Source organism: Branchiostoma lanceolatum, chromosome 2 (assembly GCF_035083965.1).
Source record: "Branchiostoma lanceolatum isolate klBraLanc5 chromosome 2, klBraLanc5.hap2, whole genome shotgun sequence".
In the NCBI taxonomy this organism is placed as follows: domain Eukaryota; kingdom Metazoa; phylum Chordata; class Leptocardii; order Amphioxiformes; family Branchiostomatidae; genus Branchiostoma; species Branchiostoma lanceolatum.
Genome location: NC_089723.1, coordinates 37,790,497 through 37,810,534, shown reverse-complemented (window position 1 = coordinate 37,810,534; position 20,038 = coordinate 37,790,497). Strand labels below are relative to the sequence as shown.

At 43.0% G+C, this 20,038-nt stretch overlaps 1 protein-coding gene across 7 annotated transcripts in view; it reads left to right on the top strand.

Moving 5' to 3' along the window:
- Positions 1-20,038, top strand: part of LOC136428948 (high affinity cAMP-specific and IBMX-insensitive 3',5'-cyclic phosphodiesterase 8B-like) — a 72,605-nt gene that overhangs the window by 50,025 nt on the left and 2,542 nt on the right. For 2 of the 7 annotated variants that reach the window (XM_066418794.1, XM_066418793.1), the window contains exons 10-22: positions 25-113; positions 1,795-1,861; positions 2,982-3,881; positions 4,416-4,461; positions 5,399-5,491; positions 6,125-6,195; positions 6,651-6,821; positions 7,327-7,378; positions 8,105-8,234; positions 9,250-9,448; positions 13,112-13,242; positions 13,831-13,917; positions 16,957-17,104. In XM_066418794.1, coding sequence (XP_066274891.1) covers positions 25-113; positions 1,795-1,861; positions 2,982-3,881; positions 4,416-4,461; positions 5,399-5,491; positions 6,125-6,195; positions 6,651-6,821; positions 7,327-7,378; positions 8,105-8,234; positions 9,250-9,448; positions 13,112-13,242; positions 13,831-13,917; positions 16,957-17,104 — 2,184 coding nt within the window. Of the gene's footprint in view, positions 1-24; positions 114-1,794; positions 1,862-2,981; positions 3,882-4,415; positions 4,462-5,398; positions 5,492-6,124; positions 6,196-6,650; positions 6,822-7,326; positions 7,379-8,104; positions 8,235-9,249; positions 9,449-13,111; positions 13,243-13,830; positions 13,918-15,420; positions 15,723-16,190; positions 16,388-16,956; positions 17,105-20,038 lie in introns of those variants that run through there. The other 5 variants (XM_066418797.1, XM_066418796.1, XM_066418795.1 and 2 more) reach the window with 5 other exon arrangements.

Genomic DNA, 20,038 nt, shown 5'->3' with positions numbered 1-20,038 from the left:
TGTTTCTTTTTGTCCCCTATACAGAGTTGGGAGGGAACAGTCTACGACCACCGGAAAAATGGAGACAGTATTCAGCAGCACATACATATCAGCCCAGTCCTGGGACATGGGGGGTAAGGCTACATGCATTTAGTACTTTTTACATCGCTGTTGTTCATACATGTGTCTGCTAGCACCTTTCAACAGCACATACATATCAGCCCAGTCCTGGGACATGGGGGGTAAGGCTACTGTTCTTATATCAGAGTTGTTCATAGATGTATTCTACTATACCAAGCACCATTCAACAGTACATACATGTCAGTCCAGTCCTGGGACATGGGGGGTAAGGGTACATTTTGTACTTCTTACATCGCTGTTGTTTATACATGTATCTACTAGCACTGTTCAACAGCACATCATACATATGAGCCCAGTCCTGGGACATGGGGGGGTAAGGGTACTTCTTACTTTGTCACGAGGCACAATCTACATCATCAACATGGCCATGAACCAGCTATGGCTTTCTATGATCACTGTAACTTGCTAACTGCTTCTAGATGTCAGCCTGGGTGCCAACTGAGTTGCTGCCGAAAACACACCACTGAGTTGGGCTACCCTGGTTAAACATGCCAGATATATAAACAAGGATGTTGTTATAATTGAGATCATGTAGAATTTTTAACTACAACGTCACCCAACCTAACTAGATAAGAACAAGAGCAGGCCTCGAAATTAACTTTTTTCCCTATTGTCCCTGAATCGTCCCGAAAGTGGATTTCAACTGTCCCGAAAGTGTCCCGAAGTGTCCCAACCAGGGCCAAAGATGTGAACTTAGTGGGGGGTCTGGATTAAGTTCCAGAGGTTCATGTTCAGCTTAGAACCTATACTCAAGTCTGAACCTGAACTCAAGCCATGGCATATGTGTGTTAGAATTTTTTTTTTTCAGTTGCATACAAAATTGCATGTTGGCAAACATTTTGCATGCAAAATATAATACATGCAAAATTATATACATGCAGTCAGTAGTAAACACAAAAGCCCTCAAACAGTAAAGAATTCCAACATACAATATACAAGTTTTTAAGAAGTCAATACCTTTTTCTAATTTAGTAAAATTTCTAATATGGCAAAAATAACAAAGAAGTACTTAATTTCGCCCCGAGAAAGAATAAAGCACGATGCTAGATCATATTATCGGGCAATATCGGCCTTCTATCGACATTTGAAACTGCAGTTTCACAAATTCTCGTTAGAGGGCGTTGTGTCGTTCTCGCGTGTTATTGCAAGATTTAGCGAGAGTTCGCTAAAAATTTCAAGATGGCCGGTGTTTATTTCTATTCTTGGCCAAATGGCCGAAATCGCGGGTGTTTTTGTTGCTTTTTTGGTGTTTTTAGGCACAACTTAACAGGTTGACTACAGATGGAACTATTTAACAAACATTTCCCAATGGAAATGGGAACATCTTTGCCGCAAAATCTTCCGCTGAATCGAGTTCCTCCATGACGGGGACTGACTCAGAATTTTCTGATTGTCCCGAAATAGTCCCGAAACGTAAGTTGAATTGTCCCGAACCCACATTCTACTGTCCTCGGGACACGGGACATGGTTAATTTCGAGGCCTGAAGAGCCTACTTTTACCCATATGCAAGTTTCAATGCATGGAAAAAAAATGTCATCTTTGCAACAAGACAAGCTGCAGACCTTAATTGTAGATCAACAATAAAGGCCAGACTTGCTTTTTACATGTGTAAAGTACACTGCAGATACGGAGATGTTGTCATTTTAAGTCATCCTCTCTGTTTCTCTTTCTAGAAAAATTACCCACTATGTTACCCTGAGGAGATCAGCTGGGCAGACGCACACCTCAGGACCCCTACAGGTACTGTACAGGAAACAGGCTCTCAGGCTGTGAACATGTCATACAGTCAAACCTGTACAACTGACCACCTCTACATGGCAACAACCTGGTCATTGTGGCCTATAATTTGATGGTCCCTTTATAGGATTGTTTGATAAATTTTCCCATTAACACAAGCATTAAGAATCCTGTCTATAGTGACCACCTGTCCACAGACATGTTGACTAGTTATTTTTGGTCCCCAAAGTGGCAGGTTTGACAAGACTAGGCTCTCAGTCTCTGAAAATGTTTTAAACTATGACATACAATGTACATGAAAATATTGCAGTCAACCATACTCAATTGAGATATCCTTCTATGAGTTGGTAGGAGTTCCAGTTACGCAGATTGAAAAGAAAAAAATCAATCAGGATTTTGAGGGGCTTTTCCTTTCTTAAATGAAGAGAAACCGGGAAAGTAGGGCCAAGTTCTCCTTGACAGCAATCATGGAGAAATAGTTATCTTTATTGTGGTTGTTTTACTTGAACTGTTTTATCTGCCACGGTTGTAGATTGTGATGGAGGAGTTAGGAAGTTTTGTTGTGGGTAGGGCTGAAGGTAGTTAGTTGTTTTACTTGAACTGTTTTATCTGCCACGGTTGTAGATTGTGATGGAGGAGTTAGGAAGTTTTGTTGTGGGTAGGGCTGAAGGTAGTTAGTTGTTTTACCTGAACTGTTTTATCTGCCACGGTTGTAGATTGTGATGGAGGAGTTAGGAAGTTTTGTTGTGGGTAGGGCTGAAGGTAGTTAGTTGTTTTACCTGAACTGTTTTATCTGCCACGGTTGTAGATTGTGATGGAGGAGTTAGGAAGTTTTGTTGTGGGTAGGGCTGAGGGTAGTTAGTTGTTTTACCTGAACTGTTTTATCTACCACGGCTGTAGATTGTGATGGAGGAGTTAGGAAGTTTTGTTGTGGGTAGGGCTGAGGGTAGTTAGTTGTTTTACCTGAACTGTTTTATCTACCACGGCTGTAGATTGTGATGGAGGAGTTAGGAAGTTTTGTTGTGGGTAGGGCTGAGGGTAGTTAGTTGTTTTACCTGAACTGTTTTATCTACCACGGCTGTAGATTGTGATGGAGGAGTTAGGAAGTTTTGTTGTACCGTAGGATCAGGCTCAGGTGCCAACTCAAGCTCAGGCTCAGGGCCAGCAAAATGTCCCAAAAGAAGCTAGGAGGAAGTCGCGCGTGAGTCAGGACTACGGCGTCCCGAAGTCCCGTAGGGAGTCCTACGACGAGAGCGTGATCGGAATGTGGACGCGGAGCTCCATGATCCCGAAAGTCGATGTCGAGGCCTTGCAGGCTCTGATTGACAAAGTGGAAGGGGAGCTAGTAGTGCCCCCTGGCAGAATGCAGAGGAGGTGCACCAAAGAGGAGCTAGCCGGGGTCGCCCACTTCGCTGCAGTCGCGGCCGTTACGGAGCGGCTAGAGCAAGTAGAGAACGTGGGAAAAGCTATGGTGGCTCAAGAGGGTGATGAAAAAAAGGCAGACAAGGGAAAAGAGGCAGCAAAGGGTGAAGTGGGAGCACCTAGCAAGGATGTAGGAAAGGAGCAGGCAGAGGTAGAGAAGGATGAGTCAGGTGGTAGCAAGAAAGAAGTAGGAGGAAGTAGTAAGGATGAAAAGAAGGAGCAGGCAGAGGTAGAGAAGAAAGAGTCAGCTGCTAGCAAGAAAGAAGTAGGAGGAAGTAGTAAGGAGGAAAAGAAGGGGCAGGCAGAGGTAGAGAAGAAAGAGTCAGCTGCTAGCAAGAAAGAAGTAGGAGCAAGTAGCAAGGAGGAAAAGAAAGAGCAGGCAGAAGCAGGGAAAGATGAGTCAGGTGGTAGCAAGAAAGCTGCCAGTCAGGAAGCAGTTAGTCAGTCGGAGGAGGGCAAAGAGAAGGGTGTAGATGATCAGGAGGATGAACAAGAGCCAGACAGTCAGGGGAAAGATGAGGGAGCGGAAAAGTCGTTAGCTGGTGCCAACTATCTGGATGTCAGTGAGAAGGCCTACTTCGTTGTCAGGGTTCTCCTCAAGGTAGATGATCTAAACTCCTTCGGAAAAGATTAGGTTGTTAGGCAGGATGAAATTTTCATTTGGCAATCAGATCTGGGACATCAGTAAAGGTGAAGGTGGGATGAAATTTTCATACGGAGAGAGATGAAAGCCAACTGCAAACTCAGAATATGCTAAGAAGTGATCAGTGGGGTAGGGATGAATGCCAAATTTTCCAAAAGTCAAATTGAGACGAGTCATCTAGTTCCAGAGAAAATCGTGACGTTACGAAGTGTTGACGATTTTTTTGTGTTCAGAATGCATATATGAGTTCTTCCTTTTTTTTTTTCTCTGCAGACTTTGTATATGCCCTAATCGATTTGCTCTCAAGTATATGAAACAAATGATCGTTTTTAACAGCATCTTGTTGATAGTAGATAATGTGTAGGATACGGATACAAGCTGTACCCTGTTATTTTTACATTTCAAAGTTGTTTCTTGAATGTATATACATGTATATATGTGAGGTTCATTCTAGTGTCATGTACTAAGTTTGTCTGTAATACATTTTTTCAGTGTATTGAGAAATTGAAGGCAGATTCAGACCTCCACTTGCAGTCAGGTAAGTGGAAGTTTCAGATTGTTTCATCTCAAAGAGAATCAGGTGTTAGACCTCCAGCTGTGTTTTCCTTTGTTACATCCATATCTTACATTGTATGTCGTGATGGGAAGTCAGACAGTATGTAAAGCCTCTGTCATATACAGTCAACAAGTTTAGGCTGTATTTGTTGATCGCCAGAAAGTCTCCGAATCTCAAAATGGCCCAAGTCATGTTAGGATTGACCAATGGGATCAATCGTAGAGAATTTCTCTGAAGGTAGTGACACTTGACCTCCATTCATGCGACATCCACCGCCCGGGCGGCTGGGTTTGCTTCTCGCTTATTTTTTTCCGCCTGAAAATCGACCATATCACATCAAATGCGGCTCAACTGAGCTGCAAACGTTTACCGATCTCTAGGAATGGAGTGAACGCCGGGCGTATTACGGTGGAAAATGTCATTTAGAACTCGCAGACTTTTCGGCTGATTGATTTTCTTGCTGTGTGACAAGGGCTTTAATAATAGAATCTGATGTTTGGGTTTTCGTCTTTTCATGTAGGGCTCCAATTCATTTAATGTGTTTCATTTTGTACAACATTTCATTCCTTGACATGTGTGAATAAGCTTTCAATAAGCTCATTCACGGTTTGAACTGCACATGATGCTGTGATGCACTGTGGGCAAGATGTCAAAGTTGAAGGCCCCTGAGACAAACGAAACACGTCCAGACATGTATCAAGCATGGTCTACTACAATAACTCAGCCTACAAGTTAGGGGTATTCACCTTTGACCTTGCGCATGAGCATTTCAAACTGTGAAACAGCTTATTGTTGATGCCTTAAATCAACAATTCTTACATCCAGTAAATGTTTCCATTGGCGTTGCACTGTAATCCCTCTAACAGTTTTCTCCTGTTTGTTTGTTTACTTATTTATCCCTGTTCGCCCACGTTTGAAGACTGCTGTAGACGTAAAGGGTCGAATGAGTTTAACACTCGCAAGAGCTCCCTGGATATTAAGTCCACTCATTCTGGGAACTCTTGCTTCGAGGGTTAGTTATACCTTCTGTTGTCTAGATGTTGTGGTCGTGCACATGTTTACATCTCATGTAGTATCAATTATCAATCCATATGACCAGCAATCACCAGTCCTGTTTCAAGCCCCTGTCACACATACTCGTAGATGACCATGGGCTTCCAAACTTCTCCTGACCATGGTTGGGAGTTAAGCCCCTGTCACACATAGCCAACCATCGCCTCCCAACCTTCTCCAGACCATGGTTGGGAGTTAGTTGTGAGCAAGGTCATCTGTGGTCAAGAGTTGGTCAGCAATGTTGCCTACTAGTTTTAAAAGTCATATGCGCCAGCTGACTACAAATTTTGAGAACTCAAAGTCATATTCTGCTTGGATGCGATCAGAGGAGCAAACTGGATCTAGAATACGATGGATTCCAGGCTACTCCCAGCCCAATACCGACCTTGGTTGGGGAGTGGTCGTGGGGAGCTCCTCAATGTGTGACGGGTGTTAGTAACCCTTTAGGGCTGTCAGGGGTTTGTTGCCAGCACCTTTCAATTTCAGGTCACCCTAACCATAGGCCAATAACACCACTAATGTTAAAGCTTTTAAATGTATTATGACTATCCTTATGATTGTTGATGTGTTATGTTTCTTGTTGTTTGTTCAGGTGCAGGAGGAAAAAGGAGAGATTCCATCGCCAGGATACATGCCATGACTATCGAGGCACCAATCACCAAGGTACAGCTTCATGCTGATGACTAATTAGGAACATTGTACATACAAAGTCTGTCACTACTTTTCTCTTTCACGTTTTTCTTTTTTTTTCCCCTTCGTGAAAGAGCCTGTCTGTCTGTCATGTGTTTCTGCATACTATGGTCAGCATTAACTTACATGTAGATAGCTACTGCTGAATTGTGCTGATATTTGGTATGTGGGTAGCTCTAGGGAAGACAAAGGTCAAAGTTGATTTTGGGCCTCTTAGTGGCTTTCCTAAGCTCTACAGTGGAACAGTCTTGTATCTTATCTGTTTGGAGCATGCATACAGAATAGCTTGCTGAATAGAAATAGATATAGAATTATTTCAACTTTCTTAATGTTCATTTTTCTACAATTGCAATTTTGCTTTGTTTGCAAACAGCCTTCAGGCATGGATTTTGGTAGTAGTATTAAAACCCTTAAATCCTCTCCTGCAGGTGATCAACATCATCAACGCTGCTCAGGAGAACTGTCCCATCAACGTGGTGCAGGCGCTAGACAAGGTTCTGGAGATCCTGCGCTCGGCCGAGCTGTACTCCCCCCAGCTCACCTCCACGCCCAAGGACAACGACCCCGTCACCTCCGACCTCGTGGAGGGGCTCATGACTGTGAGTTCTGATTGTTGTTGCTGTTGCCAGGGAGATATCTTGATTAAAAAAATCTGTTTATCTGTGATTAGAACTTCCAACATGCACCCCAAACAGTTGGGATTTGTTTTAGATTTCAAGTTTGCAACCAAAATTAGAACTAGTGCCGACATTTCGACAGCTTGTCTGCTGTCTTCCTCAGGGTGTAATGAAGTACAATAAAGGAGCTACACAACTATACAAGTACATTTGGATAGGTCATTAGTATAGGGCCACTAGAACAAGTCACTTTCTGAGACTATTTTCAAGTTGTTCTTCGAGTTGTTCGTAAGCTCTGTGGCTTTGAATGGCCAAGTAGCTAGTCTAGTGGACAAGAGATTAAGAGCTCTCATGTTTCTTAGAATACCTTAAGCTCTGATTGTGGGCAAGAGTAGAAAACCATGTCAATCTATATATTACTATCTGAATTCTTGTACTTTTAGTCACAGCCAAGATACAAGTTTTTTTTCTTTGATCTATGTTGCAGTGTGGGAGCCGAAGAAGATACTCGTCAGACATCGCACTGTCAAAGAACATCTGTAAGTGTCGTCAGGGCTCTCATGTGTGGATGGATTATTTTGTAAAGTAAATTTTGTATCAGGGGTGTCTCTGTGGTGTAGTGGTCTGCGCCTTTGCTACTCTGCCACATCTGGTTCAAATTACTTGGACCAGAAGGACTGGGGTTCTAGCCTCAGGTAGGGCACCTCTGGACAAGAGGCGCATTGAGTCATACCAAAGACTTTATAAAAATGGTACATACTTATGAAACAGTATGGAAGTTAAACACACTCCACTGCCAGTGGACTAGCCCCCTGCTGCAGTGATTGCACCACAGTGTGGCCCCAGGGCTATGAAACGGAGATGGGCACCGCCCTATACATCAATTATGGTGTGGGAGGATTTTAACTTAACTAACTAAATTTTGTATCAATAATGAGAAGTAAATTGTTTCACTCGCCGGAATTTTCGACCGAATCTCTCGGTCCTCATCAGCCATCTGACCCAAGGGCTGTACACACGTGATTTTTTCTTGTGGGTCAGATAGCTAATGAAGACCAAGTTAGAGATTTGGTCAAAAATTCCAGTGAGTGACATTTTTCAAGTTGGAGAACAGTTTACTTATCATTATGTACTTTACCAACTCAGATGAACTTTCTGGCCACCTTTTGTATCTGCTACTTTTGTATATATCTGTTTCGTTTGTTGTGCCATGAAGTTTGAATACGTTTGAATACTGAGTTCTTACCGTATGTGTGTTTCTGCAGTGCCCCAGTTTGTTCCCAGCAGCCCCCACTCCCACCTGCCTGACGTCCCGTCCGACGTGCAGGCGATTCTGGACAAGGAGCCGCAGTGGGACTTCGACATCATCGAACTCGAGAGAGTCACCAACAAAAGGTAGAAATCTATGTTAGGGTTAGGTTAGGGTTAGGGTTAGGGGGAGGGTTAGGGTTAGGGATAGGGTTAGGGTTAGGGTTAGGGTTAGGAGGAGCCGCAGTTGGACTTTGACATCATTGAACTCGAGAGAGTCACCAACAAAAGGTAGAAATCTATGTTAGGGTTAGGGTTAGGGGTAGGGTTAGGGTTAGGGTTAGGGTTAGAATGAGGGTGTTGGTCATCCTGGACAAGGAGCCGCAGTGGGACTTCGACATCATCGAACTGGAGAGAGTCACCAACAAAAGGTAGAAATCTGTGGCTTGGTTACACCCTTATGTTCCAACACCCCTGTATTAGGGTAAGGGTTAGGGTTAGGGTGCAGGCCATCCTGGACAAGGAGCCGCAGTAGTACTTTGACATCATTGAACTGGAGAGAGTCACCAATAAATGTTAGAAATCTGTGGCTTGGTTACACCCCTATGTTCCAACACCCCTGTGTTAGGGTTAGGGTTAGGGTTAGGGTGCAGGCCATCCTGGACAAGGAGCCGCAGTGGGACTTTGACATCATCGAACTCGAGAGAGTCACCAACAAAAGGTAGATATGTCAGGGTTAGGGTTAGTTTAGGGTTGGGGTAAGGGTGAATGATAGGGTTGTGGTTAGTGATAGGGTGCAGGCTATCCTGGACAAGGAGTCACAGTCACTGTAGGACTTTGACATCATCGAGCTCGAGAGAGTACTAGTCACCAACGCCTGGGAAAATCTACTGGGGTTGTTCACTATTATATGTTTCAAATACTGTCACTATAGTTACTGTGATAGTATCATTTCATTTACTTAGTATTCATTTACAAACTTACATGCACAGAGGGCAACCATCCTGACTTACATGCGTTTGGTTACGTTGTAAGAAAAAGTTTACAAAGTAACGAAAAATAAGGACAACCTGACAGAAAAACCAAAAGTATGACTTATTGTAAACTTTAAGTCTTATTTCACATTGAATGTATCATGATTCAACCTTTCTTTTCCCCCCAGGCCACTGCTGTACCTGGGCATGAAGATCTTCTCCCGGTTCGGCGTCTGTGAGGTGTTAAACTGTTCGGAGGTGACGTTGAGACTGTGGCTGCAGCTGATCGAGCGGAACTACCACCAGATCAACGCCTACCACAACTCCACCCACGCTGCCGACGTGCTGCACGCCACGGCCTACTTCCTCAACAGGGACAGGATAGCGGTACGTCCCACGCTGTTCTTCTTTATCTTTATCCCAAATTACCAATCAGGGGTGAGGTAGGGGGGGAAGGGGAGGCCTCAGGCTAAGGCCAGCAGGCCTCCAACCTGGCACAAACGTTCTGAACTGCCGTGCTGCACGTTATGGCATACTTCCTCAACAGGGACAGGATAGCGGTACGTCTCACGCTGTGTCTTCTGCTGTTGGTTACTTCAAATCGTTGCCGCTGTCTTTTATTCCTTGTTTGCTCGTGTTACCCAAATACTGTATCACTCCATGAATAGGGACAGGATAGCGGTACGTCGCCTGATGTTCTGAAGCAAAGTTGAACTGTTTGTTTGAACCTTTAGTTATTCATGCAAAGCACCCCCTAGTTTATTTTGGGTCTCAATTCGAGTTTGCACACCCCTAAGTCTAGCGACCGTCTCTTCCAGGAAATACTTCTGAGCCAAAACAACTGTGAATGGGAATGAAGGCTATCCCTCTAGCTACAAGAAAACCCGAGTTTCGGTTTCTTCAACCTTTGTAATTTTAGTAAATATAAGAGGGAAAAAGTATTTTTCCGTCAAAAATGAGGCGCAAAATTTGGCATTTTCCCGTGGAACTAAATACATCACAAAATTTTTTGACACGAAAATGACTGTTAGTGTCAGAAAGAGAAAACTCCAAGGTATAATCAAGCCCATTATAAACAAAATCCTACCACTGTGATTTTCACAATAACCCGACGCGCGAGGTAATGCAACACGGCCAAAAGAACGCAACAAAGGTCAATCTGGGTCAAAGAGGCAGTTTACCTTCAACGCGTATGGATATCCGGAAGTAAGGCTCGGATCGAAACGCAATTTCCACCCAAAACACACCAATTCATACGCTTTTCGGCCATGTTAGTATCTAATGTCAGTTCGAAGCACATTTTGAGAAATGTGAACTCAAACCCAGACCCTCGAAACCCTTTCGTCCCTTTTTTGTCGCGGACTACCATGGACCACTGTCGCGGAAGAACTGGTGCGTGCACCGTTAATATATGCAAATCATAATTGATATCATATATGACTTTAACAAGGTATCCCCTATCAGCATGCGAAGTTTGACTTGTTTGCGACTTTGCGTTCTTGAGTTACAGGTGGTTGAAAGTTGCCGTGTCGGAATGCTGATTTTGCCCCTCTGGGCCGTGGTACCATTCAAGGCGCATAATAGCAATTACGTCACAATGGTAGCTTCCACTTGAAGATGATTTTGTCCGTGAATTCACGCTAAATGAACAAGTCTTGCCGTTGAAAGGAATGTCAGTGGGGCGCACTTGCGATAGAGTAGACTTTTCTTCTATTTCTGACCGGAATAAACGCTACATACCGCCTAGAACGTAGTTGACTTCATGACGTCACAATGACTTTCACTAGCCCATCTTTTCAAGTGAGAACGGTGCCGTTTTAAGTTCCGTACTTCTACGGCTAGCCGTTCAAGTTCTTATTTTTGGCGTTAACTGATAGAGAATAGACCTAGCCTTCTTGCCCAAGTGTTTCCGCGGCCCAGATCCATGTTGTTTTGTAAAAAAACGAAGTTAAATGAGTTACCTTTGGTTAGGGTGGGGGTCTGAGCTGCACTTCTAACAGCTATGAAGGCATAAAAGGGCATCTGCTGAGAAAAGGCCTTACAGATTGGTGTCGGTCTCGGTGCGATTAACAAGCCTAGGGATGTACCTTCTGATTTGTATGACTTTTTTGCCTGAATGTTGTAAACTAGCGCGACAGCGAACTTGACACTGGATTGGGCCGGAAAGTACGAGAATGACGTCATCGGGGCCTTTTTTCATTGAAAAACGTCTCCTACTTGACGAAGAAGCCACTATCAAACGTAAATATGCAATATTCCAGTGCCCCAGTGTTAGGGCGATGCAAAAAAGCAATATTTGGGTAAATACTACGTCATTGATGTTCAGCATACCCACTTTGAAGTCTGTATGGCCGTGTTCGAGGGGGGGGGGGGCATGGGGAGGGGGGCAAATCAGCTAATTATATGACATCGTATAATCATATCAAAACTCTCGAAATCATAATTTTTTCGCTTCGGTTGGGTCGGGGGACACACTCTCATGGGGAAAATGCAATTTGTTGGCTTTCTTTGCTGCTATTTTTTCCAGTAGATCTCCTTTAAAGGGGGCACCCCCTAGTTTATTTTGGGTCTCAATTCGAGTTTGCACACCCCTAAGTCTAGCGACCGTCTCTTCCAGGAAATACTTCTGAGCCAAAACAACTGTGAATGGGAATGAAGGCTATCCCTCTAGCTACAAGAAAACCCGAGTTTCGGTTTCTTCAACCTTTGTAATTTTAGTAAATATAAGAGGGAAAAAGTATTTTTCCGTCAAAAATGAGGCGCAAAATTTGGCATTTTCCCGTGGAACTAAATACATCACAAAATTTTTTGACACGAAAATGACTGTTAGTGTCAGAAAGAGAAAACTCCAAGGTATAATCAAGCCCATTATAAACAAAATCCTACCACTGTGATTTTCACAATAACCCGACGCGCGAGGTAATGCAACACGGCCAAAAGAACGCAACAAAGGTCAATCTGGGTCAAAGAGGCAGTTTACCTTCAACGCGTATGGATATCCGGAAGTAAGGCTCGGATCGAAACGCAATTTCCACCCAAAACACACCAATTCATACGCTTTTCGGCCATGTTAGTATCTAATGTCAGTTCGAAGCACATTTTGAGAAATGTGAACTCAAACCCAGACCCTCGAAACCCTTTCGTCCCTTTTTTGTCGCGGACTACCATGGACCACTGTCGCGGAAGAACTGGTGCGTGCACCGTTAAATCAGCCTGCAGAGGTCATAGAGACAGGATAGCGGTATGTCTCCTGCTGTTGGTTGATTGTTCATACTTCATCGACAAGTCTTTTTCACTGCAAGTCTTGTATTCTTTCTTCTTGTACCCAAGCGTCGCACGCTGTGTCTTTTACTGTTGTTTACTTCAAATTGTCGCCACTGTCTTTTATTCTCTATTTGCTCGTTACCCAAATATGCTATTAGTAGTATCACTCCATGAACAGAGACAGGATAGCGGTACGTCTCCTGATGTTGGTTACTACAAGACTTAGTCTTTCTCTACAAGTTTTATATCCTTTCCTCATTGTACCCAAATGTTCCTAGTACTCCATAATGAGCCATATCGAGTGAGGAAATAGTGTAAAGTGCCTTTCCTAAGGACACAACATTGGGGCCTGCTAGGGATTCAAACCCAGAACCTTTAGATCTTAAGTCAGCAACCCTAACCACAAGATCACCTTGACTTGGGTCCCTGTGTGTACGTAGAGAATGTGGATGGTATTGCTCCTATACACTGTGTAGTTCTAAGGATGCATGCTGCATTGCGTGGGGACCACTTTTGGGAGACGACATACGGAGGCTAAAAAGACTTTCCCGAGACAACATGGAGACAATAAAAACATGTCTTCATGCTCTGGATCCTAAGATTGAACTCTCATTTTATTCAAATGTCCAAATGCGTATTACAAACAGAAACTAACGTCGGCCATTCGAACGAACGTTGGCCGATCCTGTTTGCAAGTACGGCAATCAAACGGCTATTGTCTAGGAGGTGTGATTCCACCAATTCTTACACCCACCGTCAACTGTCTAAATTCTTACACCTGCACAGGGCATTCTGGACAACATGAACAAGGTGGCGGCCCTGCTGGCGGCCGTGTCACACGATGTGGACCATCCGGGCAGAACCAACTCCTTCCTGTGCAACGCCAGCAGCGAGCTCGCCACTCTCTACAATGATGTGTGAGTGCATCCTTCACATTTTGATCATAAACAATATTAATTTAAAAGTACATGTAGCATGATAGCTACTTTAATACTATTGTACTGTTGTCCGAGTGACCAAACAAATGGATCACGTGACCTTATGGATCAGCAATTGGTCATAAGTACAATGATGTGTGAGTGCATCCTTCACATTTTGACCATAAACAATATTAAAGTACATGTAGCATGTCAGCTGCTTTAATTCTATTGTACTGTTGTCCGCTGGCGCAGGCTGCAGTCCTCCAAAGAATTCAAGTGACCAAACAAATGGATCACGTGACCTTATGGATCAGCAATTGGTCATAAGAACCAAGATGTTTATACCATGTGGTAAAAACTTCTAGGCCAGTTCCTGACATCTCTATCCGTAAGGTCGCATGATGCAGTCGTTTGGTCACTGGAATTGTGAGGAAGACCTCTGTAGGACAGTCAAGAATTTGATGCGCTAATGTCTTGAATTTTGTTGGAACAACATTTTAACTCTGTACTACATGGGTATGTTAAGTACCAACACAGATAATCTTTCATACTAAGATAAACACCTGTTTGTGTGTTTGTGAACAGGGCTGTGTTGGAGAGCCATCATTCGGCATTGACCTTCCAGCTCACCTGGCGTGACGACCGCTGCAACATCTTCAAAAACCTAAGCAGGTATGTCCTTTGGTTTTGGCGACACTTCTGGGGCAGAGGCATTTTATTACAGCATTACCATTGGTTAGAAGTCATTTCAACAATTGCACAAAAGCATCCCCAAGAGAGTTGATTTTGTTGTACCTCAATAACTCGAGAAGCTGTGGACGGATCTGCGGTATGATATCTGTTATGTTACAGGGCTCGAAATTCGTTTTTGGAAAAAGGTGCACTGGTGCACCCGTCTCCAAAAATTAGGTGCACAGAATTAATTTTGGGTGCACCACATAGAATAAAGTTGAATGTCAGCCAAACATAATTCAACTTGTAATCTGTAATTCTATTATAGCTAACCTTAATATTTCAAACAAGTGATACATCAAATAAAGTACAACAAAAGGTTATATTGGTATCTCTGATACTTACATTTTAAGAATATTCTGTATACTTAGTGTACAATAGTGTCTTAACCCTAAAGCCTACAAAAATATCTAGGTGCACTGGTGCACCCACAGTCAATAATTAGGTGCACAGGTTCAATTTTGGGTGCACACAGGTGCACATGCACCCACTATTTCGAGCCCTGTGTTAGGAGTTGGCAAAACAAATGCCCCCAGAAACTTTCAGCATTTGGATTCTAAGTCAACAGCCTTATCCGCAGGACCACCTTGCCACCTGAAGGATCATCCGGGATACAATTGTCAAGATGTCAGTTGTAGTGCGTATTCCAGTGATTAGTGACCCTGCCTTATAATAGGACCAGGTGGTCATGAATTAAAATCCACAATGGCTGATCTTGTCGCTCACCTGACTTTTATGCTACTGCGAAAGGTTGCAGTCCTTAGCATGGAATGTTAAGACATGGCCCACTGTTGATTGCATTTGTCGAAAAAAGCTAGTGGAATTTATCAGGTACAATGAACCAGCAAATACTGTACATGCATATACATGTATAGCATCTGTCACGACCAACTTGGAAGTGTAGCTCAACTGTTCATTGAGCTAAACTGGTTCGAGATCACTTGTTGACTAGGCAGGCATGTTGTTTCCCCCAGGGATGACTACCGCATGCTGCGTCAGCAGATCATCGATATGACCAGATGGATGCTTCATATTCATACTTGATTATAAGTCTCTCTCTCTCTCCAAGTCTTTTGTTCCCCATCATATGGGGGTTGGACGTGCTTGCACATGGATGGGGGAGCCCCAGAACTCCTCAGCAAGTGCAAGTCTTTTTAGTAGCAAGAGTTTTTACGGCTGGATGCCCTTCCTATAACGCCAACCCAAACCCTACTGTTGGGCTTAGGACATGGGAAATATGTGTTAAGTGCCTTTCCCAAGGGCACAACGTCTGGGTGCATGTCCAGACATGTCTGAGTACTCCACCGGGGATTGAACGTGGGTCTCATTGATTCATAGCCGGATGCTCTGCCACTATGCCACACAGACGCCACTCCATGATATATCATAGTTTTAACTTAAAAGGTGTGAATTGCTAAATCAGGCATGTTTGATTTTCCCCAGGGATGACTACCGCATGCTGCGTCAACAAATCATCGATATGATCCTGGCCACTGAGATGACGCGGCACTTCTGTACATGTAGTGTCTGTCTATTCTGTCACGATGTGCGAAGACTACCTCAAATATTCATTAAGCTATACTGGTTCGAGATCACTTTTTCACTAGACAGACATGTTATTTTTCCCAGGGACGACTCGGTTAGTGCTCCAGATGTAGACAAATTTAAGTATTCTGTATCATAGTTAAGGTGTGAATTACTAAGTCAGACTTGTTGTTTTCCCCAGGGATGACTACCGCATGCTGCGTCAGCAGATCATCGATATGACCAGATGGATGCTTCATATTCATACTTGATTATACGTCACTCCTTGATATATCATAGTTTTAACTAGTGGCGTCTGTGTGGCACAGTGGCAGAGCATCCGGCTATGAACCAAATAAGACCCAGGTTCAATCCCCAGTGGAGTACCCAGACATTTCCGGACATGCACCCAGACGTTGTGCCCTTGGGAAAGGCACTTAACCACACATTTCCCATGTCCTAAGCCCAGCAGTAGGGTTTGGGTTGGCGTTAGGAAGGGCATCCAGCCGTAAAAACTCTAAGCTACAAAAAAGTCTTGCACTTGATGAGGAGTTCTGGGGCTCCCCCATCCATATGCAAGCACGTCCAACCCCCATATGATGGGGAACAAAAGACGTTAAATTGGATAGAGAGAGAGAGAGAGCTAAGGTGTGAATTACTAATTAAGTCAGACTTGTTGTTTTCCCCAGGGATGACTACCGCATGCTGCGTCAGCAGATCATCGATATGACCCTGGCCACTGAAATGACGCAGCACTTCTGTACATGTAGTGTCTGTCTATTCTGTCACGATGTGGAAGACTACCTCAAATATTCATTAAGCTATACTGGTTCGAGATCACTTTTTCACTAGACAGACATGTTATTTTTCCCAGGGATGACTCGGTCAGTGCTCCAGATGTAGACAAATTTAAGTATTCTGTACCATAGTTAAGGTGTGAATTACTAAGTCAGGCTTTTATTTTCCGCAGGGATGACTACCGCATGCTGCGTCAGCAGATCATCGATATGACCAGATGGATGCTTCATATTCATACTTGATTATAAGTCACTCCTTGATATATCATTATAGTTTTAACTAGTGGCGTCTGTGTGGCACAGTGGCAGAGCATCCGGCTATGAACCAAATAAGACCCAGGTTCAATCCCCAGTGGAGTACCCAGACATGTCCTGACATGCACCCAGACGTTGTGCCCTTGGGAAAGGCACTTAACCACACATTTCCCATGTCCTAAGCCCAGCAGTAGGGTTTGGGTTGGCGTTAGGAAGGGCATCCAGCCGTAAAAACTCTTGCTACAAAAAAGTCTTGCACTTGATGAGGAGTTCTGGGGCTCCCCCATCCATATGCAAGCACGTCCAACCCCCATATGATGGGGAACAAAAGACGTTAAATTGGATAGAGAGAGAGAGCTAAGGTGTGAATTACTAATTAAGTCAGACTTGTTGTTTTCCTCAGGGATGACTACCGCATGCTGCGTCAGCAGATCATCGATATGATCCTGGCAACGGAGATGACGCGGCACTTCGAGCACCTGTCCAAGTTCGCCAACAGCATCTCCAAGATGGGCGCCTCCGCACGGGTGGAGGACGATCGCCTCTCCTCGGTTAGTGCTCCAGAATTAGATAGATCAGGGTTGGACAAGTATAATAGCCCCCAGTGAACACAGGAATATATTAGTACTCTCATCTCCCAAATAAACGTACCGGTACGTTTATTTTTTTCAGCCTCAAAATCCACCCAGTACGTTCTTATTTTGGACAGTACGTTTATTATTTTTTTGAAAATTCATTAGGGCTTTGCTTACCAGAGATCCCAAATATAACGAAAGTTTAGTTTTTTCCCCATATTTCCCCGATATTTGTGCTCCTAAATCGCTACTTTTAAACCAAATGACGTGGATTTCCCCGCCGCTACAATGACCCGGCATTTGTGAAATCCTGGCGGTACTAACATATCGGTCGATCTCGCTACAAATTAAACGTTGTTATTTAAGGGGAAAATAAGACGGCACAATGAAGTTTTAAAATGTATTTTTCATATACACAACTTTGACAGTCTCTATTTACATCGGAAATCATAGCACGCTGATCAGAAAACAAATTGCATGAATATGCCAGCGGTGCACCGTGTTTCAAGTACCCATGTAAAATTACTCTGCTCACGTGAGATCAAGGAGCCAAAACTTTGAAAATTTAAAAACACCATGTAAAAATTGTGTCTTAGTATTAACAATTGTACAATCACTTTCAAAATATACCAAAAGGTTTCAATCCTACCACGAACATGAACATTTAGTCCTTCGAAAATCGCCACAGTAAAGACGCACGGCAGTGAGTCCGTGGGAAATGAATGGAAAAGCTCACCTCGACGAAGGGGAAACACTTTTTTTTGATCTACAAATAAAACTCCTTTGCCTTAGTCAACACTGTACAGAATTTCAACAAAGAAAATTTTGTGTAATAAAGTCTATACACAATTAGATTGCAATCTAATCACGGTTATTATCACATAAAAATACTTTTAAAAAGATCGCTCCCCTACAGAGAGAATGCCCGAGCTTTCCATGAAGTTTGCGTGTAGCTTCTGTTAGCCCCGCCCCTTACTGTCTGGGAGGGCTTGTTCTGACGCCGCTCCGTCTAGCTCAGGCTTTGATGTGTAACATGAGAACCCTGTGGTTTTTGGCAACATTGTACAAGCTTGTGGTTTCTGTATCTAAACAATACATTTGTTGACAATTTAGTCTCTCAAAATGAAAGTTTTCTTTTCTACATACAAGGGTAATTTTTGGATTTGAAATTATTTGGATTGCAACAACACAACCAAGGACAATATATGGTAATGTCCTTAACATTGTATAATAATGTGATTTTGTGGAAAGCATACAAATCTCTGTTTCTGCATGCAATGCATAACACAATACATGGCAAGTTGAGATATAAAAAAAAATCATATACATGTCATAGTTCGTCCTTTCTATATGGCTTTTATAAATAAGTTATACTTTTACTGAGCATATATTAAGTTCTAAATGTTGATACATTTGTGTGAAAAAAGAGTAGACTCTGAAGGTGTTGCCCATCCAAGTGAACTTGAGAAGTTTGGAGACTACTTCTGTTTTTGTTTATCATTTGTCACTTTATACAATGTTCCTAGATCACTTGCTTCAAGTTCCAAGTAGAAAATGCATGTATCATGCACATTTCCACTTGTTGAATTTGAAAGCACCGTTGGCCCCCGGTTAGGGGTCATAGCGTGGAACCTATGCCCAATTTTTCCAACAATTTTGGATGCTATACATTTACGTGTTACAAAGAGTACGGGTCCTTCCCAGTGTGAGTGGATCAAACCTTACAGTCTGGTCTGGGTTGACATCTTGAAAAGGTGATAGTCACCTGTTATGTCAATCTTTCCACAAATATGGTAAATCTGAATAGATGAATCAGTCATAAATGAATAAAAAGAACCTACCTGCTTAGGACAGAAGTAGCATGGACACAATTTATCTGTAAATTTGGTAATTTTCCGGGGGGTATGTTTATTCCGGGGGGTACGTCTATTAGATTTTGAAGATTTTTCCGGGGGGTATGTTTATTCCGGGGGGTATGTTTATTTGGGAGATGAGAGTACTAGATCAAAGGAATGATTGACACACAACATCTGCTGAAAACTTGAATGTTGTTCTTTATGTTATATAAGCCTGTGTCTTTACCTTAGACCTTTTGCCAAAATTCTTTTTCAATTTTTTTCCCTGTCGCTCCGATTTTACTTCTAAAAAATCGGAGAAGCAACAAATAAAATTGGTGTAGTTTAAGTTAAAGTAGATACATTGTAACATCATGCTTCTTGTTCAAGTTTTTGTCGTTTCCCATAAATACCGTCATGACATCCACACAGCTTGGTCTTGTAGTTAAAACTTTGTTATAATTACATGCTTAAAATATACATTTTTACTGAAAAATTACAGAATTCATTACTGCAAGCAAAAATGCTAAGAAAAATGTCATTTAGGTTTCGGGCAAGTCAAAAGTTGGTTCGGGCAAGTAGATTTTTTTTGTACTTGCCCGATAGGGCAAGTGAATTTTTGAAAACTTGTCCAACCCTGTAGATGCACAGTATGTCTGTCTGTATGCATGTCAGTGTGATTCTTGCAGTAGAGATTGTGATCAAAGTCTCTCTCAAAAGAGGTAATGATCAGTATTTCTACCAGTAAAATCAGCGATTCTACATTCCACCGGTAGAGATCTCTTATGGTATGATCGCTGATATTGCAATCTCTACCGAGTTTGCCATGTACATGTAGGCCATATCGAAGTATGTAAAGTTATGATATTATTGTAGTGGGTATTCCTAGGGAGCTGCATATTTCCCCTTTAGTCACTCAGATCTATCACAAATGTGGCGTCGTGTGGCGCAACTGTAGAGCACGCGGCTGTCAAACAATGGGTCCCGGGATCTAATCCCAGGTGCGCCCAGAGACATGTCCGAACTTGCGCCCCGACGTTGTGCCCTTGGGAAAGGCACTTAACACGACTTTCCT